The 21,234-nt window shown below is 36.8% G+C and overlaps 4 protein-coding genes across 5 annotated transcripts; 2 read left to right on the top strand and 2 right to left on the bottom strand.

Moving 5' to 3' along the window:
• The first annotated feature begins 582 nt into the window (after window positions 1-582).
• Window positions 583-1,837, top strand: LOC141605402 (thioredoxin M-type, chloroplastic-like). Its single transcript, XM_074424138.1, has 2 exons — window positions 583-977; window positions 1,304-1,837. Exons 1-2 carry the CDS (start codon window positions 740-742, stop codon window positions 1,621-1,623), a joined length of 558 nt encoding a protein of 185 aa, XP_074280239.1. The 5' UTR covers window positions 583-739; the 3' UTR covers window positions 1,624-1,837.
• A 35-nt stretch (window positions 1,838-1,872) lies between these two features.
• Window positions 1,873-12,457, bottom strand: LOC141605401 (transcriptional corepressor SEUSS-like). 2 transcript variants are annotated; one of them, XM_074424136.1, is made up of 11 exons: window positions 12,075-12,457; window positions 10,805-11,801; window positions 10,105-10,509; window positions 9,897-10,016; window positions 9,064-9,112; window positions 8,736-8,950; window positions 8,582-8,650; window positions 6,388-6,485; window positions 5,616-5,709; window positions 4,923-4,992; window positions 1,873-3,642 (listed from the first exon to the last, which is right to left on the bottom strand). In XM_074424136.1, the coding sequence occupies exons 2-11, from the start codon at window positions 11,447-11,449 to the stop codon at window positions 2,741-2,743; spliced, it is 2,667 nt and encodes an 888-aa protein (XP_074280237.1). In that variant the 5' UTR covers window positions 11,450-11,801; window positions 12,075-12,457; the 3' UTR covers window positions 1,873-2,740. The 2 variants fall into 2 exon arrangements, with proteins under 2 accessions (XP_074280237.1, XP_074280238.1); XM_074424137.1 differs by having other exon boundaries at window positions 12,164-12,374.
• A 3,781-nt stretch (window positions 12,458-16,238) lies between these two features.
• Window positions 16,239-18,286, top strand: LOC141607332 (putative glutathione S-transferase parC). Its single transcript, XM_074426687.1, has 2 exons — window positions 16,239-16,571; window positions 17,945-18,286. The coding sequence occupies exons 1-2, from the start codon at window positions 16,239-16,241 to the stop codon at window positions 18,284-18,286; spliced, it is 675 nt and encodes a 224-aa protein (XP_074282788.1).
• A 316-nt stretch (window positions 18,287-18,602) lies between these two features.
• Window positions 18,603-20,712, bottom strand: LOC141605404 (psbP domain-containing protein 4, chloroplastic). The gene is made up of 5 exons (XM_074424140.1): window positions 20,235-20,712; window positions 19,628-19,731; window positions 19,430-19,541; window positions 18,964-19,191; window positions 18,603-18,854 (listed from the first exon to the last, which is right to left on the bottom strand). Exons 1-5 carry the CDS (start codon window positions 20,545-20,547, stop codon window positions 18,790-18,792), a joined length of 822 nt encoding a protein of 273 aa, XP_074280241.1. The 5' UTR covers window positions 20,548-20,712; the 3' UTR covers window positions 18,603-18,789.
• Between the last annotated feature and the right edge of the window lie 522 nt (window positions 20,713-21,234).

Here is a 21,234-nt window from a genome sequence, read left to right on the forward strand (position 1 = left end):
GCTTATTAGCATTAATAAATCACAAATTCTCATTTGTGACGGTACTATTTCTCTTTTACAGTAGGTGGATTATACATCTGATGTATTACCACCAATTATATAGTTTCTGAGCATTATAAAAAAAAATTGAGTTTTGTTTATAAATTATGAGTTTTACTATAAAGTTTCTGTGTTTATTCACTTAAACATTAAGCTCTAAAAAATTACAATGAAACTCAAAAACATTACATATAAATTTAGTAAAATTTGAGTTTTGATGGAAAAAAATTAATATCTAACTTATTTTAATAAGCTCAAAAAAAAAAATGAATATACTCAAAAACAAATAAATTTTGAGGTAATAAGCTCAAAAAATATACATATATGCTCAAAAATAAAAAAAATTAGAGGTAGTACATCCGATGTATGTTCCTTTTTCTCTTTTATCATAAGTTTATCACCTCTCACAAAAAGCAAGGGGGAGAACAAATGGGAGTGGAGTTGTGAGACGTCACAAACTTGTGACGGTCACAAGATACTCCGTAGTTGTTAATAAATTTAGTCGAATGACATGGAATTTCAATAACCAATGTGGCAGCTTTCAAGTCCTTAAAACAAACAAATGCCATCCACATGAACATGATCATTCCAACAGCCTCAGATTTCACCTCAACTATATCCACTACCATGAAAAACATTTAGCACAAGATTAACAGAAACAGCAACTGTAACCCACAAATCTAAAAACCAAACAATAATCATGGCAGTAGAACATTGTCTGCAATTAAGCACAACAGCAAATGTAAGAGTTACAGTTGTTCTAAACTCCCATAAACAAGTTGGTGCAGCAAAGTGTAGTATGCCAAGTTTTCAAGGTCTAAAAAGATCATTTCCAGTGTTATCTTCTTCCTCAATTGCAACTACTCACTTAGTGTCGTCTCCTCGACAAACCCGAAAACCCAGCATTGTATGCAAGGCCAGTGAAGCTGTAGACCAAGGTATTCAACTCAGCTACATACCCTTCCTTGTTTTATTTCCATGCCATGCTTAATTGTATTACAATTCTGCTTGCTGTATTAGCCTTTCTTGAATATGTATTAATCTGGTATCGACTGTGTGAAAAAGTAATTCCGTTGATATTGACCTAGGATTTGCCTTTCTACTCTAAATTTCAGACTTTTTCTAAAACAACTGGTTTAGTCCGAATTAGAGTCGAGTAGAACCACATGGATAACTCTCCATCTTGAGTAACACTGGTGCTAGTCAGATATTCGATTAACACGGTTATGCTGTATTAACACTACTTTATTTACTGGTTGTACAGTCCTAAATGTGAATGACTCAAGTTGGAAAGAATTGGTCCTAGAGAGCACAATCCCGGTGTTGGTGGACTTCTGGGCACCATGGTGTGGACCATGCAAGATAATTTCTCCAACAATCGACGAATTGGCAAAGGAGTACGGCGGGAAGATAGCGGTTTTCAAGCTGAACACGGATGAATCACCAAATGTTGCAACACAGTACAACATTAGGAGCATTCCTACTTTTTTGTTCTTCAAGGATGGAGAAAGGATTGACAGTATTGTTGGTGCTGTGCCTAAGACCACTTTGACTGACAAGATTGATAAATATTTAGGTCTTTGATCATTTGTTTATTGTCTACTCTTCAAAAACAAAGCCGACTCGATCGAGTATATGACTAGTCTTTGGTAATGCATTATTATTTGTTGAAATTATGAAATGTTTGAATCTACATGAAAGCATTGCCTATGTATAGTTTAGTAGCTTTGAGTTTGTATCAACATTGATGTAATCATGATATGTTTGTTTTAAGGATAAGTTTATTACCAGATGTCAACTAGCTTTGGTGGTAAAATTCTCGAGTACCACTAGTACAGTTCATAACGATTCGCCTTTCTGATATAAACAATAAGATCAATGTAATTTCTGAGGCAATTTTCAAGACAGTGAAGTACTCCTGCCAAATACTTGCTACCTACATTCTGTTGTTCAGACCCTTGTTCTCAACGATACAAAAACCATACGAGATACATCCAGCACTAGAAAACTGTTCCTTCGATACAGGTTAGTACAAAACTTTTTTTCCTACCTAAAGACGGTATATAAGATCAGCGTATTAATACATTCTACCCTTTTTAACCCCAAACTCCTATAATCACCTGCAAGAAACTGTTAATACCTGCTAACTAACTGAAAGAAAATAGCCTTGCAAGGTTGTTGATTGAAGCTCGAATGTATGTAGTGTACAGATGGCTTCCCAGACCTGCAAGGTTGTTGATTGAAGCTCGAAACCTCTTTTTATAGCCCAGTAACTGCCATTCTCTGTTCTTCGCATAGGTAGACAACAAAACTCGAGAAAGAGAAATGAGGAAACCAAGTCAGATATCAGAATGTGAGAGCCCATCTTCACGGGCAGCTAGTCTCACAAGAGAGTGTCTTCCATGTTATGAGAGTGAAACAAACCTCCATGTCATTCTATAATTAGTGGGTAAGCTTGAGAGACCGGGTTTTTAAAGTGTGTATGTTTAAAGGATGTGACTTCTTTAAGCTGATAGTAAAACAGTAAAACACTATGCTGCTATTCTAACTCTTCTGAAATTAGTAGACTGTAGAAACCTGAACCGCATCCCTCAATTTCACATTCGTACTATTTATTTCCTCATGAGAACGATGAATCACAAAGCTCAAGAGTTCGCAGCTTGTCTTTTTTAAAAGAAATTTCCACTTCGTATTATACCCTTCATGGTGACGATTTCCAATCGAATTGAAGGTCGTCAAAGCCATTGACCGCTCCAAGACCGCTAAGGATTTGCCTGCCCGAGTCCTCTGGCAGTTGGTGGTTCATATTTTGATCCCGAGCAATAGGCGTAATACCTACCCTTCCGTTTATAGAATTAACCATGGATCCTTGGCCAATTCCACAAAACGGCCCTGGGCCCATACCCAAATTATCGTTTGTAGGCCTGTTACCCACAAGACAGGCGGGGATATCTATGGGCAAGTTGCCATTAGGCAAGGTGCCATGAACATTTTTCACATCACTTCCGAGAGAACCAATGGCCACCATACCTCCACCATTGAGCTGATTATTATTCATCTTCATTTCTTGAATATACTTCTGAACGGAGCTTTGGGTATCCTTCGTATCTCCACCTGAAATGGTGGGCTGATGCATACTAGGCACAGCTGGTGAATTTCCCTGGTTTATGTGATTCATACTGGGAGCCGCCACGGCACCGTGTGAACTTTCAAGAGGATTGTTAGAAGAGGACAGCGTTTGTGACTGGAATGGAGAAGGGTTTTGCTGAGCTGGCGACAAGATCTGAACTGAACTTCCAGCACCGTACAGGCCGTTAGTGTTGTTAATAGGGTTCTGCTGTCTGGAGTTCATTGAGTTCTGGTGCAGAAGCGCAGCTATGGTACTATGTGAAGTAGAGGAAGATGGGTAGAGACAGTTATTTACACTAGCGACCCCATTGGTTGAAGGAACCTGCATGGTCCCACCCTGACTAGAAACTCGATCGTTGTTGTTGTTGTTTGAATTGAGAGCCACCGCTTGCTGCAATGGTTGCTCAGGTTGCTGATTTTGCTCCTGGAGTGCAGATGGTGTACTTATTCTTTGAGAAAACTTGGCCAAACTTGCTGCAAACAAAAGCAGAAAAACAAAAAGAGTGAGAAATTTGCAAGTCCTAAAATGAAAAAAATTTAAGTGAGATTTCTATGAGACGGTCTCACATGTGAGACAAGCCCAAATGATTAGAGGCCAAATATAATTACTCCCTCCGTCCCAGTCATTTGTTGTCTTATTCCATTTTGAGGTGTATCAGTCAATTGTTGTCATTTCTATTTTAAGAATGCATTTGATGAGCAATTTGATCCTTCACGCCCAATATAGTCCACTTGTCATTTAATAATTAGCCCCCTCCCCTTTCCTTGGTCTTTGTGCCAAAACGAAAGGACAACAATTGACCGGGATGGAGGGAGTATATGTTTGATGGGTTGGTCTCACCTACAAGACCGTCTCATATAAGTTTTGAGCAAATATTTATTGCGTGATCATCATGCATGTTTACAGGATTATAAATCTGGAAAGTACACCAATTCATTTGAAGCATTTGGGCTGTGGAATAAATTCAACTCTTTCTCAGGCCTTACCCTTCCAAAGGCCAATGATTTTCAATTATAAAATGAATTTCTTATGGTAGACAGTCACACTTCAAAGTTCGTCGACCAAAAACGAGCTTCTTGTTGCGTTAATTAGATTTTAAAATGGCGCAAAATTAAAGGAAAAACCGACATCAATTTTATCATAATCTCCATTAACAAAAGCATATCCACTATACAACCTACACCCTCATATTCAAAAGCTATTACAAGACCGTGTCCAGAGTATATATGTACTCCAATAAAGTTTAATTAAGCCTTCAAAAGACACGATATATCAAAAATGATGGAGGTCTGTGGAAGTTTGCATGGGCAACAACCCCATGGTGTGTCCTTTCCTCAATACACTCTACTCCCTATTACTTATAACAAAAAAGTTCCATGCAATCATGCAGCAACATTATGCCCCTGTGATTCTTCATCATAGCAGAGAAACAAGTATTTTATCTATTTCACTTAATACTTAACACGTTAATACATGTGACAAGAATTTTGAAAAGTTACGTAAAGGCCAGATTTAGAATACAACAACAACAACATCAGAGCCTTAATCCCAAAATGATTTGGGGTCGGCTGACATGAATCATCCTTTGGAACTGTCTATGGGTGAACGCACACCTCAATGCGAAAAAAAAAAGAAAAGAAAAAGTGAAAAACAAAAGGGGAGCAAGGCCAGATTTAGAATGATCAGTTTAAATAAAGAAATCAGATTAACTAAACATAAGAGTAGTTCATGAAGACACAAAATTCAAACTTACCCATAGGTCCTGCCCCTGTCAACCGACTATGATCAATCAAGTCTTTCATACTGTTGACTACTTCTGATATCTGCCAAGCCAAAATCAAACATAAGCGAAAAGAATCAATAAGAGGGTGTTTGGTTGGCTCAATTGAAATGGATTTGATCCATTCCACTGTTTGGTTGGAGGATTTTCGAATGGAGTTAGATACCTAATGAATCCAAACTCCATTCCAACCCCTTGGAATCCCATACTCACCTCTCCCCCTTGGTTTCAAACTTCATTCGTCCATGGTTAAGATTGACATGAACCTAAAAGGTAGGATTTGGAACCCCATACTTTTAATAGTTTTATGGTTTCTCATTCCATTCTATTCCTAACCATTGAACCAAACGGCCTCTAATTACTCCCTCCTAGTCGCTCATTTCTTCTCCCTTTCCTTTTTCATGGTAGTTGGATTTTCTTCCATCTTTCCCTTTTTGGAAAGTTTTGTGTGGTTGAAATTCATTTGCATGTGTGGTAGAGTGTTTTGTGTGGTCCAAAATCAATTTCCTTATTTCTTGTGCAAAATGGAAGGGGAAGAAATGAGCGACTAGGAGGGAGTATATTATAACAGCCAGAATGTGGGATAAACCAACAAAATACTTCTGTGACTATTAAAAATTGTGCAGCTATCTCAAGCACATAGCAGATCAGAAAGAAGCAACATACCTGAAGGCAGCGGACATATCTCTTCGTGTAACCTAAATCATTAACTAATGGTACTTCTAATGTTTTTGCCAGTTGTCGAGCCGATGCAACAAACCTGACACAAGTATCCAAAGCGAAATTGAAAGAAACAAAATCACACATTTTCATTTCCAATTAAGTCAAAAACTCAATATTCTTGGGTTCTGCAACTGCCCTCCACCCCCACCCATTAGTGGAAGCCTGCACTAAAGGAGTATAGGGTAATGCCAATGTTGTTGAACTGATGCAAAAAACTTTCGCTTCCGAAATGCGGAAAATACAACAAAGAAAAAAGGTTGTATAAATAGGTAAGCAAGACAAGCAGGTCAATCAACTTTATAAATGAATTGGTTCCACTAAACCATCCAGCAAAGAAGATTGAATAAAGGACACGTCGTTATTGAATGGTATCGATGATTTATCATGTTTCCCTTCATTCTCCTTTTTCTATTTGCCCGGTTTCTTTTATTTATGTAACTGGCCATTTACAGTTTCGAAGGATGATTCATGTTAGCCGACTCGGATTAAGGCTCTAATGATGATGATAATGATGTTATACAGAGTTACAGACGCATAACGAAATACAAAACCTGTTAAAAAAAAGATCTTTGAATGTGGTTTAACGTGGTCGCTAAACAAGCTATAGGACTGATATGGCTGGTGATTAAAATAAAGTTCCCACATAGAAGTGTCGTCAGTGCTGCTAGTTAATATAGTTACTATCTCTGACCAACAAGAAGAGAAGGCAGCTTACATATTACAGTTGGTCTGTAATTCTGAGACAGACGTATTCGATGATGAATTTTGTGTGGATGCCTGATACTTCTGAGCAACAGTTTCAAGCTGAGTAACCTACAAAAAACAAGAAACGGATAGCATTATTACCAATATCTTACCAAATAATATCTCACACTCAAAGGATAAACACAATCCTCTCAATCAAGCTAGCTATAATGTAAATATAGCACATATATATTATGTGAATCAATTAGTTTATATTGTATAGGCTCCTCTCCTTATTTAGATGTATGTAATCCCTATATATAGTGTACATATATCATCAGTGAAAACACAACTCTTTCACACAAATAACCAAGTCTTATATGGTATCTACGAGTCTCAATCGATCCAACCCTCTTCGTCCCAAACGCTCCTCTTTCAAATGCCACCAGCGCACCATTCCTCACCCGTGTCCCACCATGACAAACACCCACCCTGAAACTCTCATTCCCAACCCCCACGACGCGGCCAAACCACTCACGGCCCCGAACCTCAACCACGTTGTCAAGTTGACACCCCTCAATTACACGGCCTAGCGTTTCCAACTCACCAATATACTCTTTGGCCTTAGTCTCCTCGGCTTCCTTGATGGATCCGAAACCACACCTCCTGCCACCATTGTTGATGCCAACAAGCAGGAGACACAAAACCCTGCACACCTGTCTTGGCTCAAGCAAGACGGGCTCATTCTAGGCGCCCTTATGGGCACCATCACCTCCGCCCTACAAACCTTAATAGTACGGGCCAAAACCGCTAAAGAAGCATGAGACATTTTAGCCGATACTTACGCCAACCCATCTCGTATTCATATACAACAACTAAAAGAAAAACTCGATTCGATAGTAAAAACTACGGATCAAACCATCAGTGACTATGTTCACTCTATCAAGGCCTGGTTTGCCCATAAGAGCGAGTTGATCCACGCAGGCCTTGATAGAGTGAACATAGTCACTGATGGTTTGATCCGTAGTTTTTACTATCGAATCGAGTTTTTCTTTTAGTTGTTGTATATGAATACGAGATGGGTTGGCGTAAGTATGGGCTAAAATGTCCCATGCTTCTTTAGCGGTTTTGGCCCGTACTATTAAGGTTTGTAGGGCGGAGGTGATGGTGCCCATAAGGGCGCCTAGAATGAGCCCGTCTTGCTTGAGCCAAGACAGGTGTGCAGGGTTTTGTGTCTCCTGCTTGTTGGCATCAACAATGGTGGCAGGAGGTGTGGTTTCGGATCCATCAAGGAAGCCGAGGAGACTAAGGCCAAAGAGTATATTGGTGAGTTGGAAACGCCAAACCGTGTAATTGAGGGGCGTCAACTTGACAACGTGGTTGAGGTTCGGGGCCGTGAGTGGTTTGGCCGCGTCGTGGGGGTTGGGAATGAGAGTTTCAGGGTGGGTGTTTGTCATGGTGGGACACGGGTGAGGAATGGTGCGCTGGTGGCATTTGAAAGAGGAGCGTTTGGGACGAAGAGGGTTGGATCGATTGAGACTCGTAGATACCATATAAGACTTGGTTATTTGTGTGAAAGAGTTGTGTTTTCATTGATGATATATGTACACTATATATAGGGATTACATACATCTAAATAAGGAGAGGAGCCTATACAATATAAACTAATTGATTCACATAATATATATGTGCTATATTTACATTATAGCTAGCTTGATTGAGAGGATTGTGTTGATTTGTGTTTATCCTTTGAGTGTGAGATATTATTTGGTATCCAATTGTCATTGGCTCCCGGTTTTTCATTACATTGGAACACAAGTACAAATCAAGAAAACACAAGATTACGTGTAGAATGCTGTGTCTTACAAAATAAAACAACTGAGCAGCCAAATGGGTAGCAAAAAATCTTATGCAACATGATTCAAAGCCAGATAAAGGCAACTTCTAAGTAACTGTAAGCATAATACACGTAGCAGAAATATGAAGTATTCATTGATGCGTTTCGACTTTTGAGTGTCTGGGAGATGGGCCATCTTTGGAGTGGCAAGAAAATAATGTGTATTTGAGGGCTACTATTATATTTACAAAAGCATAAACTGGCTGCAAGGAGATATAAAAGTTCGGGAGGATTTCTTAAATTATGAATTGACTCAATCTCTTGAATAAATTGAAGAAAAATGAACTCACATAAAGAAATAAATATAGTCAGCAACATGATTAGTCACCTGGGGTATCAAGAGTCGACGAGGGATCAACTCTTCATGTCGTCGGGCACAAAACTCCCACGAGCATATCTGATAGTCATTGCTCGCAGTCAAAATTTAATAACATGCCTCAGAAATTTCAAGTTCATCAAAATACGAAATTGTGGAGTCAAACCTTTAGGTCTGTAGAGAAAACGATACGAAGTTGGCCGTCACGAACAACACGAAGTTGGTCAAATACACTCTCCTGAATAGCTTTTGCATAATCTAGGACAATTTGACCACAGGAGTTTTGATATTCACGCGGCATATCGATGTAAAGTAGTTCTTCCAGCGTGCCACTTTCGTACTTGATCTTGAAAAGCCTCGGCAAGACCTCAACAGTTGCCTCTAAAACACCAAAATTAGAAGTTTGGATGTCATTAAAAGGCCAATAATAAGAAGCACCATTAATAAATTATGGTAAAACATCATAAGGCCTTCGAGAGATATGAACTACGCACCAAAACCACGGCCCGGCTTGCGCTTGCATATTTCACAGTGCCATACATCCTGCTAATTTGCATTTGAAATAAAACATTATTTTGACGTCTTGAAATAAAACATTATTTGACGTCTTAATGTCTGTAAGAAAAGTGAAGCAGTACAAAAAAGTAGATAAAATAGATACTACAGTCAAAGGATACAATGCAGCGATAATGTAAAACCACTAGTGACACTATTGGTGCAGAGCACTATGGCAGGCAAAATGGTACCCCATTTATTTCACTCCATTAGCTTTTTTGACTTTTTCCTCCTCGCAGAAAAAGTCAAACGACGCTAACTGAGTGAAATAGAGGACGTACCAGATAAACACAATGCTAATTCAAATCAGAGTGAGACTTGTATTCAACAGCCTCACATCAAGTCCACCCAATTTTATATACTCCCTCCATCCCGGTCATTTGTTACCTTTGGTTTTGGCACAAAGGCCAAGGAGAGTGAAAGGGACCAATTTTGTGCATTGTTATTGAATGACAAGTGGACCAAAATGCTTGTGGATGACCAAATTAGTCATCAAAAGCATTCCTAAAATAAAAAGGTAAGAAATGAATGAGATACCCTAAAATGGAATAGGTAAACAAATGACTGGGACGGGAGGAGTATTTCTTAATCAATTCTGATAATGGGTGGGCCTCAAGACCAACTCATAGAAGTATTTGTGTACGATTTGACAGTTGACAATAGAAATGTGATGGGGTTATGCGAGTGTACTACAAGACTTAAGAAATGAACCCTTAGCTAACTCCTGCCAAGAAATAACAAATATGTAGGAGTTCATAAGAGAGCAACTTGCCTGAGGAAAAACTCCAGTTGTTTGCCTACTGCATCCATACATGGAAACACACCACTTCTTTTTGGCATTTGGAGCAAAATACTCAGCAACGAACTTTCTCCAAAACTCAATATTGTTATCCTGTAATAAAATTACATCAAGTATTAGTCCACAGACAGCATTACCCATGATATATGCACAAAAGAAGAGTCAAAATGCTGGCATTGACCTCTGGTCTGTGTTGCTGCTGATACATATAATGCGTGAGCCGTCGGGCACACATCCCAGGCTCATAGACAGATTTTTTTACGGGTGACCTAAGAGGCACATTCTGGGGTGACAATTGAGGTTGTGATTGCGATCTTTGTTGAGGTATAGACTTTAGAAGCTGATGTTGATGCTGTTGATGTAACTGCAGTATTTTTTGTTGCTGCAATAGATTAAGCTGAGTAGCAGAGGCAGCATGCGAAGACTGCCTCGGCATTGACATCTGGTGCATGAGTTGTTGTTGTTGTTGTTGTTGCTGCTGCTGCTGCTGCTGCTGCAAAAACAAAGACTGATCTGATTGTTGCGGCTCCATCTTTACAGAACCGACACTACGCATATTCTGGTGTTGCTGTGGTTCCAACTTAACCTGCAAGCATTCGAGTCTTATCAGCCCTAAGATGCAAGAACAAAGATTGGTCCTTCCCCTCACATGGGGACTATGTTGCTCGAACTATGCTGGAAGTATTGTATGGGTGTGTCTGTGGGTATCTACCACGGTGCACATGCAAGTGGGCTAGGAAGTCTTACACTCATTCTCCAAAACTTGCCTAAAATGGAAACATTAACTACTGGTGGCCTGGTGGGGACTGACTAAAATAGAATATGAAAACTATTAGCTAAAACATTAATATAAAATAATATTCACCAAAAAGGAACTTAACCTGACCAAGACCTCTCAAAGACTGTAGCTGCTGTTGCTGTGGATCCCCATGCTGATTTCCAGTCACCTTGGGTTCTAATTTCATAGGAACACCGCCACCCAGCCCACCCCTAATTGACTGATATGGCTGCTGGTTGGCAGAAAATTGTTGCATTGGCAATTGTGGATGCTGAGAGTTTTGAGATTCAAGCTGTGGCGAACGCAAATTATCCGGCAACATATGATTATCAGAGGTGCTAGAAAACGGTTGACCCTGAACCTGACCAGATGTACTAGGGTTCCTCATATTAGTAGTTGCTAAAGAAGGCCGAGGATTGAACCCAGTTCCGTTTGCAAGTCCTGAAAGGGAATTGGTTTCGGGCTCTCCAACAATACATCCTCTTGAGCCATTCATCCCACCATGAATCATGGGACTCGCGTTACCATTACTAAAAGAATGGTTCATCGGTGATGCCACATTAGGGCCATTTCCCAACAAGTTTCCATTATTAAACTGAGCTCTAGGTGAAACTAGAGAAGAGAAACCCCCTTGAGAAGGCATTTGACCCCCTTGACCTCCCAACATCCCGGAATTCGACCCTAAAAATGACGGCATAATAGATTGGGCACCACCAATTGGGGTGGTGGGATGCCCTGAAGGTCCCATCTTTGTTATCTAAAATAATCTTATGCTACAGTCACTTACCTCTAAATTATATAAATACAAAATTAACCATCTAAAACAACAAGAAAATCTTGATTTTACACTAAGGAACGTTCAAAATTCAACATATAAGACGACAACCCATCGATCAATTTACTTCGAAAACGAGGGAATGACACTCCAAAGTAGCAATCAAACAGTGAAGCATAAGATACACCTTTGTACATGACCATAACAAGTTGAGAGTCAGTAAATAGAAGACCCAGTAATGATGTTATACAAACCAAGCTACTAGTTTTGCCACCAAACATTCTACAATTTCGGGTTCGCGCTCGGGCCGGGCCCTTCACTCATTCTGCACACACACACACACACAAAATACATTTTTCAGGAATAAATACAAATCCCATAAAAATAGAAATTCATGCAGAAATTGAGATAAAAGATGGAAACAGAAACAGCTTTAACCAACTTCAAAGCTCAAATATTGTTACTTTTAATAGCACAAGGGTACAAATTTTCACCTTTTGAGTAAAATAAATACAAAGAACGAAAATTAGTTTACTAAAAAAGACTAAAATTTGACTAAAAACGACGAAAATAGTAGCAAAATAGAAAGAGAAATTACCAAAATTGAGAAAAGGGTATTGGAATTTACAGAAAATGATGAACTGGGTTACTGTCAAATTGGTAAACAAGTGAAGAAAAAAGACCCACCAATGAAAATGACTGAATTTTAGGGTTTTATTCTTCCCTAATTTGTTAAAGTATAATTGTTTTTTTGTTTTTGGGAAAATTCTTGTGAAAATGAGAATCTGTAAACTAATGAAAAGTGTTGGGTTGTACTTCGTATTATCTGAGATTCTGAGTATGTGTTGTTTTACTCTATTTATTTATTTATTTATTAAATTATTTAGTTTTATTTATTGGACCCTTGGTTGTCTGCTGTTCTTCGCTGTATCGAAGCACAAGAGAGAGAATTGTGTGGAGAGAGGATGTCTCTTCTTGCGGACGTCAAATTATCATTCCAATTGATTTAATTTCTACCATACTCCCTAGGCTAGTTTCCTCTAAAACGGTCTTAATTTACAACAAGAAAAATAACATCGTTTTACAATAAAAAATAATAATTTAATAATAAAAGTTATAAGTAAAATCACCAAATCTCATCGAAGACAGGTGATATCCGTCACAAGCTTGTGACGGATAACGTTTCCTCTTACAAAATACTCATTGAGAGATGAATGAGAAGCACATAAGGTACTCACCTTGTCAAATCTCCCTTTTTGTGAGAGGTCACAGGCTTATGACGAGATTAGCCCATCACAAGCAAGATTAGCTGAAGTAAAATTGACAGCTTCTAACAATAAGCTGGTGATAACTTTTTAAAAGAAAATGTTCACATTTTATCCATCTCATTCAGAGTAACATTACCGTCTATAAATCTGTAATGAGAATTTGCCCCCTCCAGCTATACCATGTCAATTCTCAAGTTTTTCTTATTTAGATATTTTAATCAGTTTTATTCGTTCTATTTTAAAAACATAAATTGTTTTTCTTTGTTAAGAAAATGTTTTTTTTTATTGAGTTTTTCTTTTATTATATATTCCCTCCTATTCACTCATTTCCTCCCCCTTTTATTTTGCACAAGAATTAAGAAAATGATTTTGGACCACACAAAACACTCTATTTCACTCTACCCCACATGTAATTAAATTTGGACTACACAAAAGCTACCAAAAAAGGAAAGAGGAAAGAAAACTCGACTTATCTAAAAAGAAATAAGGGAGGAAATGAATAAATAGGAGGTAGTATCTCCAAAGCAAGTGTAAAAATTGATCAAGACTAAAATAAATTACAAAAAAACATTTTATGTTATTTTTTCCTCACTAGAAATTGAAATGAAATAGGAAGTCAAATTCTCCTCCACTATGGGTTGGATGGATGGCTATCAGGCTATGTACAAGGGATAGATAGATGGATGGATTGTATCATATGTTATGTCAACTCAATAATTAATTTACAAACATAATGATGATGGTGATAATGTATTGTACTTTTGGTGGTGGCACGTATTTATTTGCAATGGCTTAAGACTATTTAATGGCTCGACAATTTAAAGACAATTCTCTTATGCCACAATCTCTTTCGTGTTTTTGAGAAAAAAAAAATGATCATTTTATAATAAATAATAATGGTCATTTTTCAATCATAAAAAGTAGTCATTATTTAATCAAGAGTAGTTCTATTTATCGTGGTAATAACTTTTCTCGCCGTACAATTGAATTTGTACAAACTAGTTTTAAACTCGTGTAAAATTGCACGGGTATGTATTTGGGTCAGTATTAATGTTTTTGGATGTATATTTGTTTTTGCATTTCTATTGTACTTATCTAGTTGGTTTAAATCTACGATCTACATAATTTATCAGGATGATATTAACGTTGCCTATCATTCGTACTTGTAGAAGTAGAAATTACTCGGTAGCCTATCATTGTCATCTTCCGAATTCGGAGTGCGAGACTGATAGTAAAATTGCCAGAATTTTTGCTCCAAGTACATAAATCCTCGGTTTCTATACTAATTTGAGAGGATTATTTTTTCTAAAAAGAACATACTCCCTCCAATTTCCTATTATCTTCCCTCTTTCCTTTTTCACACAAGTTTGATTATCTTCCCTCTTTCCTTTTTTGGTAAGTTTCATTCATTTTTTATTAATTTCTCTCTCTTAAAAAATCAACAACTCTCATTACTTTATCTATTCTTTATTCATCATTCATTCTTTATTATTTTCCCTCACCTATAAATTTCACAACCTACAATAATTTATTCTACTTTATTCCTTCTTTCTTCCCCTTTCTTAATTTTTGTGCCCAAAAGAAAGGGGAAAATAAAAGGAAATAGGAGGGAGTATTTTAAAAAAATTCGACTGTTAACTTATCGTGTTGTTATTATTAAAAAAATATTTATTATAACAATTGCGAATTATTTATTATAAAAAATTTATTAAAAAAAAATTAATCACTTGTAAATTAAATTAAAATTTATTTGTTTTTTTACAGTTAAAAAAAAATTAAAATTTGCTTTAAATTGTAGTTGAAGACTAAATTAACTCGGTTGCCTATCATTGTCACCTACTATTTTCGGTGTGTGCGGCTGATAGTTAAGTTGCCGAGTTTTATATTCCAAGTAAATACTCCGTCATAATTGATTTTTTTTAAACAAAATTTTTTGTGCCATGTACTTTTAAAAAATTATGTTGGGATGTTGTTGCATAGTACAATAATATTAACCAAAATACATGAATATTTTATACTCCAAGTAAATACTCCGTCAAGATTTATTTTTTTAACAAAAATTATTGTACCATGTAGTTTTAAAAAATTATGTATGTAATTCATTTCCGTTTTATGTTCGATCCCGTATATAAATATAATTCCTTCTTGAAATTATGTAATTTTATTATTATGTAATTTTGTTTTAAAAATTATGTAATTCAATTTTATTTACTCGCATTTGTAATTCAATTTGCGTATATGTTATTAATTTTATTTACACGGAATGTATAAAATTATTTCATAATATTAATTCATAAAAATCTTTCATAATAGTATTTCATAGAATTTGTGTAAGACGGAATTTATCGCATGTTTGAAAAGACGGAAATCTGAACAAATAAATACATTGCATACTCATGGGTCCCACCATAACATGAATTTCCAAAAAAAAAAAAAATTGCATTAATGACGTGGCGCGCTGAGGATTGAGTATTGTCTTTTATATTAATATAGATAAGATTCTTATATAGATGAATTGTGCATAAATTGAAATTAACAAAACGTCTCTTTAATAACAAATGAGAATTTGCACAAATCCAGGCCTGATATAAGTACTGTACTAACTTAGGCATCAGAGAGGGAGTCCTCGGGAACCCCCTGAGGCCCTGTTTGTTGCGTATCGTGTGCAGGTACCTTTCGAGACGGGAGCGCATTAACCCAACACATCATATCCAAAAGGAGCGCGTTGACCCGACTCGGATTCAAATAGCGTTGACTTAATTGTTTTGACCCAAAACATCTAGAATGTTATATGAACTTATATATATATATATATATATATATATATATATATATATATATATATATATATATATATATATATTCTAATTGTTCAATGAGAATGGCAAGTAATTAAACTCTTTTACTCCTTCTACCCTCCGTTTCCCGTCATTTGTTGTCCTTTTTTTCATTTTTGGTTATCACAATCAATTGTTATCTTTTCTATTTTAAAAATGAACTTGATTAACAATTTGATCCTATACACTGAATTTGATCCACTTGTCATTTACTAATTGACCCCCTCCTCTTTTCTTGGTCCTTGTCCAAAACCAAAGAGCAACAATTGACTAGGACGAAGCCCTTCATTTTATTTTTTCAAGGTTTCTACCGTACCTTCCCATCAAGAACAAAGCTCATATTGATTTATTTTAAATCTCGGTGACAAAGTCAAAAACGCATCTCCAAATTCATTTTAACGTAACAGCTAATGTAAAGTACGCGATTATGTAGAAGATTAGTCATCCATGGGTTATTAAATTTCGCTGAGCCGCCTTGCGTACGTCCCATAATATCATTAATAACTCGGTAGCCAATTAGCCATGCATGACCAAGCCAAATTAGGTAGACTGTTAGACCAAAAAACTTGTGTATAAAACAATGCCAATTTTTTGAAGTACTCCGTAACAAATAAATCACCCGAAAACGCGACTAAAAATCAAACAACTCAATAGAGAATGGAGACGACATCCGATGAAATTAAGATATTAGATTTTTGGATTAGTCCGTTTTGCATGAGAGTCAAAATTGCACTTGAAGAAAAAGGTATTACGGAGTATGAATGTTTACAAGAGGACCCGTATGTTCATAAAACCGTACTTCTACGGGAGATGAATCCGGTTCACAACCGACTTCCGGTTTTAATCCATAATGGGAAACCAATATGCGAGTCCTTAATAATAGTGGAGTATATTGATGAAGTGTGGAAGGATAATTCTTCTATGTTGCTTCCGGTTGATCCTTTTTTGAAGTCACGAGCTAGGTTTTTGGCTCATTTTATTGATACCAAGGTTCATACTACTCTTTCGTTCTTCTCATTTACATTCATAATCTTATATTGTTGATAATTGATACTCCAGTAAGTAGATTATACATCTGATGTAGTACATCAGATGGTATACTTTTTGAGTATTAAAATAAAGTTTTTGAGTTTTAATCTAAAATTTTTTAGTTTTATTTTAAAGTTTTTGAGTTTATTTACTTAAATTTTAATCTCAAAAGGTTACATTATAACTCAAAAAAATTACATAAAAGCTCAAAAAAATTTGATTTTTGACATCATAAAACTAAAATGTAATTTATAAACTCTATAATACTCGAAAAAAATACACAAAAACTCAAAAAGTCATTAAGTATGATGTAGTACATCCGATGTACAATCCTTTTTCTCTTGATACTCCCTTTGACGCTGTCCAGTGAATAGTTTATATTTACTTTATTTTATGAGAGGAAGTAGAGTAAATGTAAACTATTGACTTGACCGACAGAATATTATTACCTAGTGTCTTAGGATTTGGTGTCTTAGAATGGGTCTATATATGAGAATCAGAAGTAAAGTAGCTACCTCACAAAATAACACATACTGGTAAGCTAGGTTGCACCAAAACAGACACTGACACGTGACACGACATCCCATGAAATTTAGAACACGGGACACGTCATTTAAATTTAATAAAATATATATTTTATAGTTATATATGTGTGATTTTATTTTTGAAAAAGTATTGAATATTAAATTTAAATAAGTGAAAGTAAGTTAACTCATTCTCACTTCCAAAACCAAAAACCAACTTATAATCAATCTATTTCGACATTTCATTACTAGTCTAAAGAACATCATTTGTCTCCAATTCAGCTTATTTCCCCACCAAATTCAACCATATAACAATTCTCGTCATTTATCTTAAATTCAACTTGATTTCGTTTGGAGGTGTGTCCAAATACCATGAGCACGGCTCAAAATACCATGGACACGTGCCCAAATAAAAGATGAAAGTTAGACACGGCTTTACAAGTGTCCGACACGTTATGAGGTGTGTCCGACGAGTGTCGTGTCTGACACGAGTGTCCGACACGGGAACGCTGATTAGGAGGAGTGTCCGTACAACCTAGCTGGTAAGAAAAAATAATCCGACAGAAGAAAAGCCGCTACTTTTACTTATTACTGATATGTTTACCTCAATAATTTCATTGTATGTGTTTAATATTGTGTATAGAGAAAAGCCGCTACTTCAAGTAGTGTTTTTACTATCAAATTCTACAAATAGTTTCAAACCGTCCCCATTTGCAAACATTTTTAGGTAGATTTGAGCCTTAGAACACCAAATCATCTAGAGACTTTATCTATATACTCCGTATGAAAAAGAAATAATGTTGTACGCAGTTGATGAGCGTGGGAATGAAGTTATCCAGAGCCAAAGGTGAAGCAGAAATAGCAAAGAAGGAATTCATAGAATGCCTAAAACTGTTGGAGGCGGAACTTGGTGACAAGCCTTATTTTGGAGGCAACAACTTTGGATATTTGGACATTGCATTAATTCCAGATTATAGCTGGTTTTATACTTATGAAACTTGCGCACAATTTAGCATCCAGGCAGAGTGCCCTGAACTCATTGCATGGGCCAATAGATGCATGCAACGACCCAGTGTTCAACGTTCTCTTCCTAATCCTGTCCAAGTTTATAATTACGTTCTTGAACGTAATCGTAACCTTGGATTAGCTTAACTTCATGTATTTCTGCCGATTATTATTCTCCTCGGTCTCTCCTGTGTGTATTTCATTTGCATACATTGTTTCATATATGTGGGGTTATTTTATTTAAACGTATGAACTTGAAATGAATAAAGAGAGTACTATTTTGGGCCAAAGGGATTGAAGTTTAATCAGTTTGTTGTAAATGGCTTGGTAGACATGTATGCCAAGTGTTGAACCACAAGGACAATTTTGATGCTACGGTTTTCAAACTTGGGTTATGACTTATGAGAACCACAACTCGATCACCAACTAAGTCCGCTGGAATCTGTGTTGAACCAATTATAAATAAGCAACTTCCTGTAAAGATCATTGACTGCCATATAATATTACAGAAGCCTCAAGTGCCCATGATGCAAACATCTGAACCTGAGGAATCCTTCGGAAAGGAAAGTCTGAAACTTTAATGAACTAATTATGACAACCTTAAATATATTGTAATCTCTCTCTGAATCTTGTGCTATGTACTAGCCTATTCATACAACACGGAAAGATTCAGCTATTTTTCTCAGATCTGGGTAGTGTCTCTTCCACTGAAGACCTGCAATTCACAGAAGTTTTAAATTATGTCCAACTTTGTCCAGACAATGTCTCATATAAGTTGTGTTATTCAAAACATTTAGAATGTTATTGGGAGAACATGTGCCTACCATTTCCAGTGACTGAGAAAAGATAAAGCCGATTTCCAGCTGCAGTAGCTGTGATCAAAACATGAGGTGGTTCCAACTCGAACTGGTAATATTTTCGTCCTGAATGCTCTGCTACTTCTGTGCGTAGTACTTTGCCATCTACATTTTCTCCTATAACTTCTGGTCCAAAGGCACTGATCACTTTCTCAGGCGGTCCTACATCTCCAATTGTGACGTTGTCACCAAGATCTGTGCTCATAAAACCGCCAGAGAATTCATGTCAGTCGTTGCCACTAGCACTTGTCTAAATATGCACAATGGAGCTCACTAATTGAGCTAAAATACAATTTTATGTCACAATGGACCCCAACTGGCTTTATATTAGACACTGTGAATATGATATTTGAGTTCCTAGTTGTGATTTCGGGTGCAGAACTACTGTAAAATGACAATGCAGCAATAATATGATGAATTCGAGGAAACTCACTATCAGAAAATCTGAGAACAGGAGCAACAATGACGGAAAGGCGGCCTTGTTTAGGGTTTGCAAATCTGAGATCAATTTCTGTGCCGCCTAGATCTGCAATCGAGACAGGAACCTGCATTGTGGAGCAAGAGTTCATTGAGACAAATAGTCATAAACGCTTGCTAGAATTTCTTCATGATAAATAGGTGGCATCTTTACCTCATCCCACTCACTAGGGACTTTGAAAAGATAAGGAATAATTGGACTCCATCCAACACCATGGCCTCCTGACTTATCATCTGGTCTCCGGTATGTTCTCCAACCTGTCTGAGCATTTTACGTCTTGTTAGCGTATTCTGAGCCAAAATAGCGCAAGTGAAATTCCGTAGATTGTAGGTGTTAATTTCCACTGTATATAACAGAATTCCTTTAAATCTCACCTCTGAAAACTCAAGTTATGAATCTTATGATCTATGTTACTCCGACTCTTCTACTTGCCTTACCTACAGTGTCCAACACTAGAACATAGGTACGGGAAATGTCGAGTCTTAATTTAAGGCAATAGATATCTTATCTACCTTCAGGATCAACCATAATTTTCTTCCAGGTTGGGGATTTGGATAGATAAGTTGCCAAAGGTGGGGGCTGGCACATCAGTAAAAAGATCTTCACATATCACTAGCCAAATAAGTTGTTGAATGCTGGTGCTCATGAGTTCTGACGCGGGTTTGAAACCCGTCAACATAAAAAATTCTTTGGTGTATACAATTAAACATCCAATACAGCAATGACAGTCTAAAAAGGAGATGAAAGAAAAGAAAATAACCTTGATCATCAGGCTCTGACAATCCAGGTACTCTTCCAGCAAGGAGCCCTTGTTTAACAACACCTAAACCCTGTCCTGGAAATCCCAAAGCTGTCATAGAGGAAACCAATGGAAGCACAACCATTGTTCTTCTCTTCACTAACCCTGAAGAAAACTTCTCCGATACATCGCCATCAAACAATGTTTCTGATTCTGAACTCAATGATGATTGAACAATGAAGCTCTGGGAATTTTGATTATGATTATAGAAACTTTGGTGTCTCTTGTTCTTCCAGGTAAAACAAGAAGGGCTACTGCATATTGTTGATGCCATTTCCAAGTTTCCAACTCTCTTGTTTTTTAACAATGAAAGTATGAAGCTACTAAGCTTTACAACGCTAGATTTTGGTGATAATAAATCTGTGTTTTTCTAGAAAATGTGTTCAAAAAGTCTGTTAAATTCTCCTTACTGTGGATGTGTCTCTGGAACGTTTGTGGTAGTGAAGATAGAAAGTGGCGTGTACTAAGACCCAACTCTGATACTATGTCACTTCTAACCTGACACGTGGCACTTCATGATTGTTTCGTATTTTTTTATTTTTATTTTTTGCTTTTTTTTATTATCTCATATCAAATATTGCAGATTAGCAGACTGGAGTATTCCTGAAAAAACTACTCCCTCAGTCCCGGCCATTTGTTGTCCTTTGATTTTGGCACAAAGACCAAGGAAATGAGAGGGGGCTAATTACTAAATGACAAGTGGAATAAATTGAGTGTGAATGATCAAAGTACTCATCAAATTCATTCTTAAAATAAAAAAGACAACAAATGACTGAGACACCCAAAATGGAAAAGGACAACAAATGACCTGGACAGAGGGAGTATAAGATAATGTCGCGATCATCTGTGTTAACAACATAGAGATGTTATTTTCGAATGAACCATAGTGAAAGTTGCATCCACGGACGGTTATTTCATAACAAAAAGCACAGCCAATTTATCGACCCATTTTGCTTCTTTT

This window comes from Silene latifolia, chromosome 10 (assembly GCF_048544455.1).
Source record: "Silene latifolia isolate original U9 population chromosome 10, ASM4854445v1, whole genome shotgun sequence".
NCBI lineage: Eukaryota > Viridiplantae > Streptophyta > Magnoliopsida > Caryophyllales > Caryophyllaceae > Silene > Silene latifolia.

What these genes read in the sequence shown, in the direction of transcription:
- LOC141605402 (XM_074424138.1), top strand. Translation starts at nt 740, where the DNA reads ATGGCAGTAGAACATTGTCTGCAATTAAGCACAACAGCAAATGTAAGA. An exon ending in CAGTGAAGCTGTAGACCAAG is followed by an intron (nt 978 to 1,303) that starts GTATTCAACTCA and finishes CTGGTTGTACAG; the next exon opens with TCCTAAATGTGAATGACTCA.
- LOC141605401 (XM_074424136.1), bottom strand. Translation starts at nt 11,449, where the DNA reads ATGGGACCTTCAGGGCATCCCACCACCCCAATTGGTGGTGCCCAATCT. An exon ending in AGCAGCAACACAGACCAGAG is followed by an intron (nt 10,017 to 10,104) that starts GTCAATGCCAGC and finishes ATTTTATTACAG; the next exon opens with GATAACAATATTGAGTTTTG. An exon ending in GATATGTCCGCTGCCTTCAG is followed by an intron (nt 4,993 to 5,615) that starts GTATGTTGCTTC and finishes TTGGCTTGGCAG; the next exon opens with ATATCAGAAGTAGTCAACAG.
- LOC141607332 (XM_074426687.1), top strand. Translation starts at nt 16,239, where the DNA reads ATGGAGACGACATCCGATGAAATTAAGATATTAGATTTTTGGATTAGT. An exon ending in CTCATTTTATTGATACCAAG is followed by an intron (nt 16,572 to 17,944) that starts GTTCATACTACT and finishes TGTTGTACGCAG; the next exon opens with TTGATGAGCGTGGGAATGAA.
- LOC141605404 (XM_074424140.1), bottom strand. Translation starts at nt 20,547, where the DNA reads ATGGCATCAACAATATGCAGTAGCCCTTCTTGTTTTACCTGGAAGAAC. An exon ending in GTCAGAGCCTGATGATCAAG is followed by an intron (nt 19,732 to 20,234) that starts GTTATTTTCTTT and finishes ATGCTCAGACAG; the next exon opens with GTTGGAGAACATACCGGAGA. An exon ending in TTTCTCAGTCACTGGAAATG is followed by an intron (nt 18,855 to 18,963) that starts GTAGGCACATGT and finishes TGTGAATTGCAG; the next exon opens with GTCTTCAGTGGAAGAGACAC.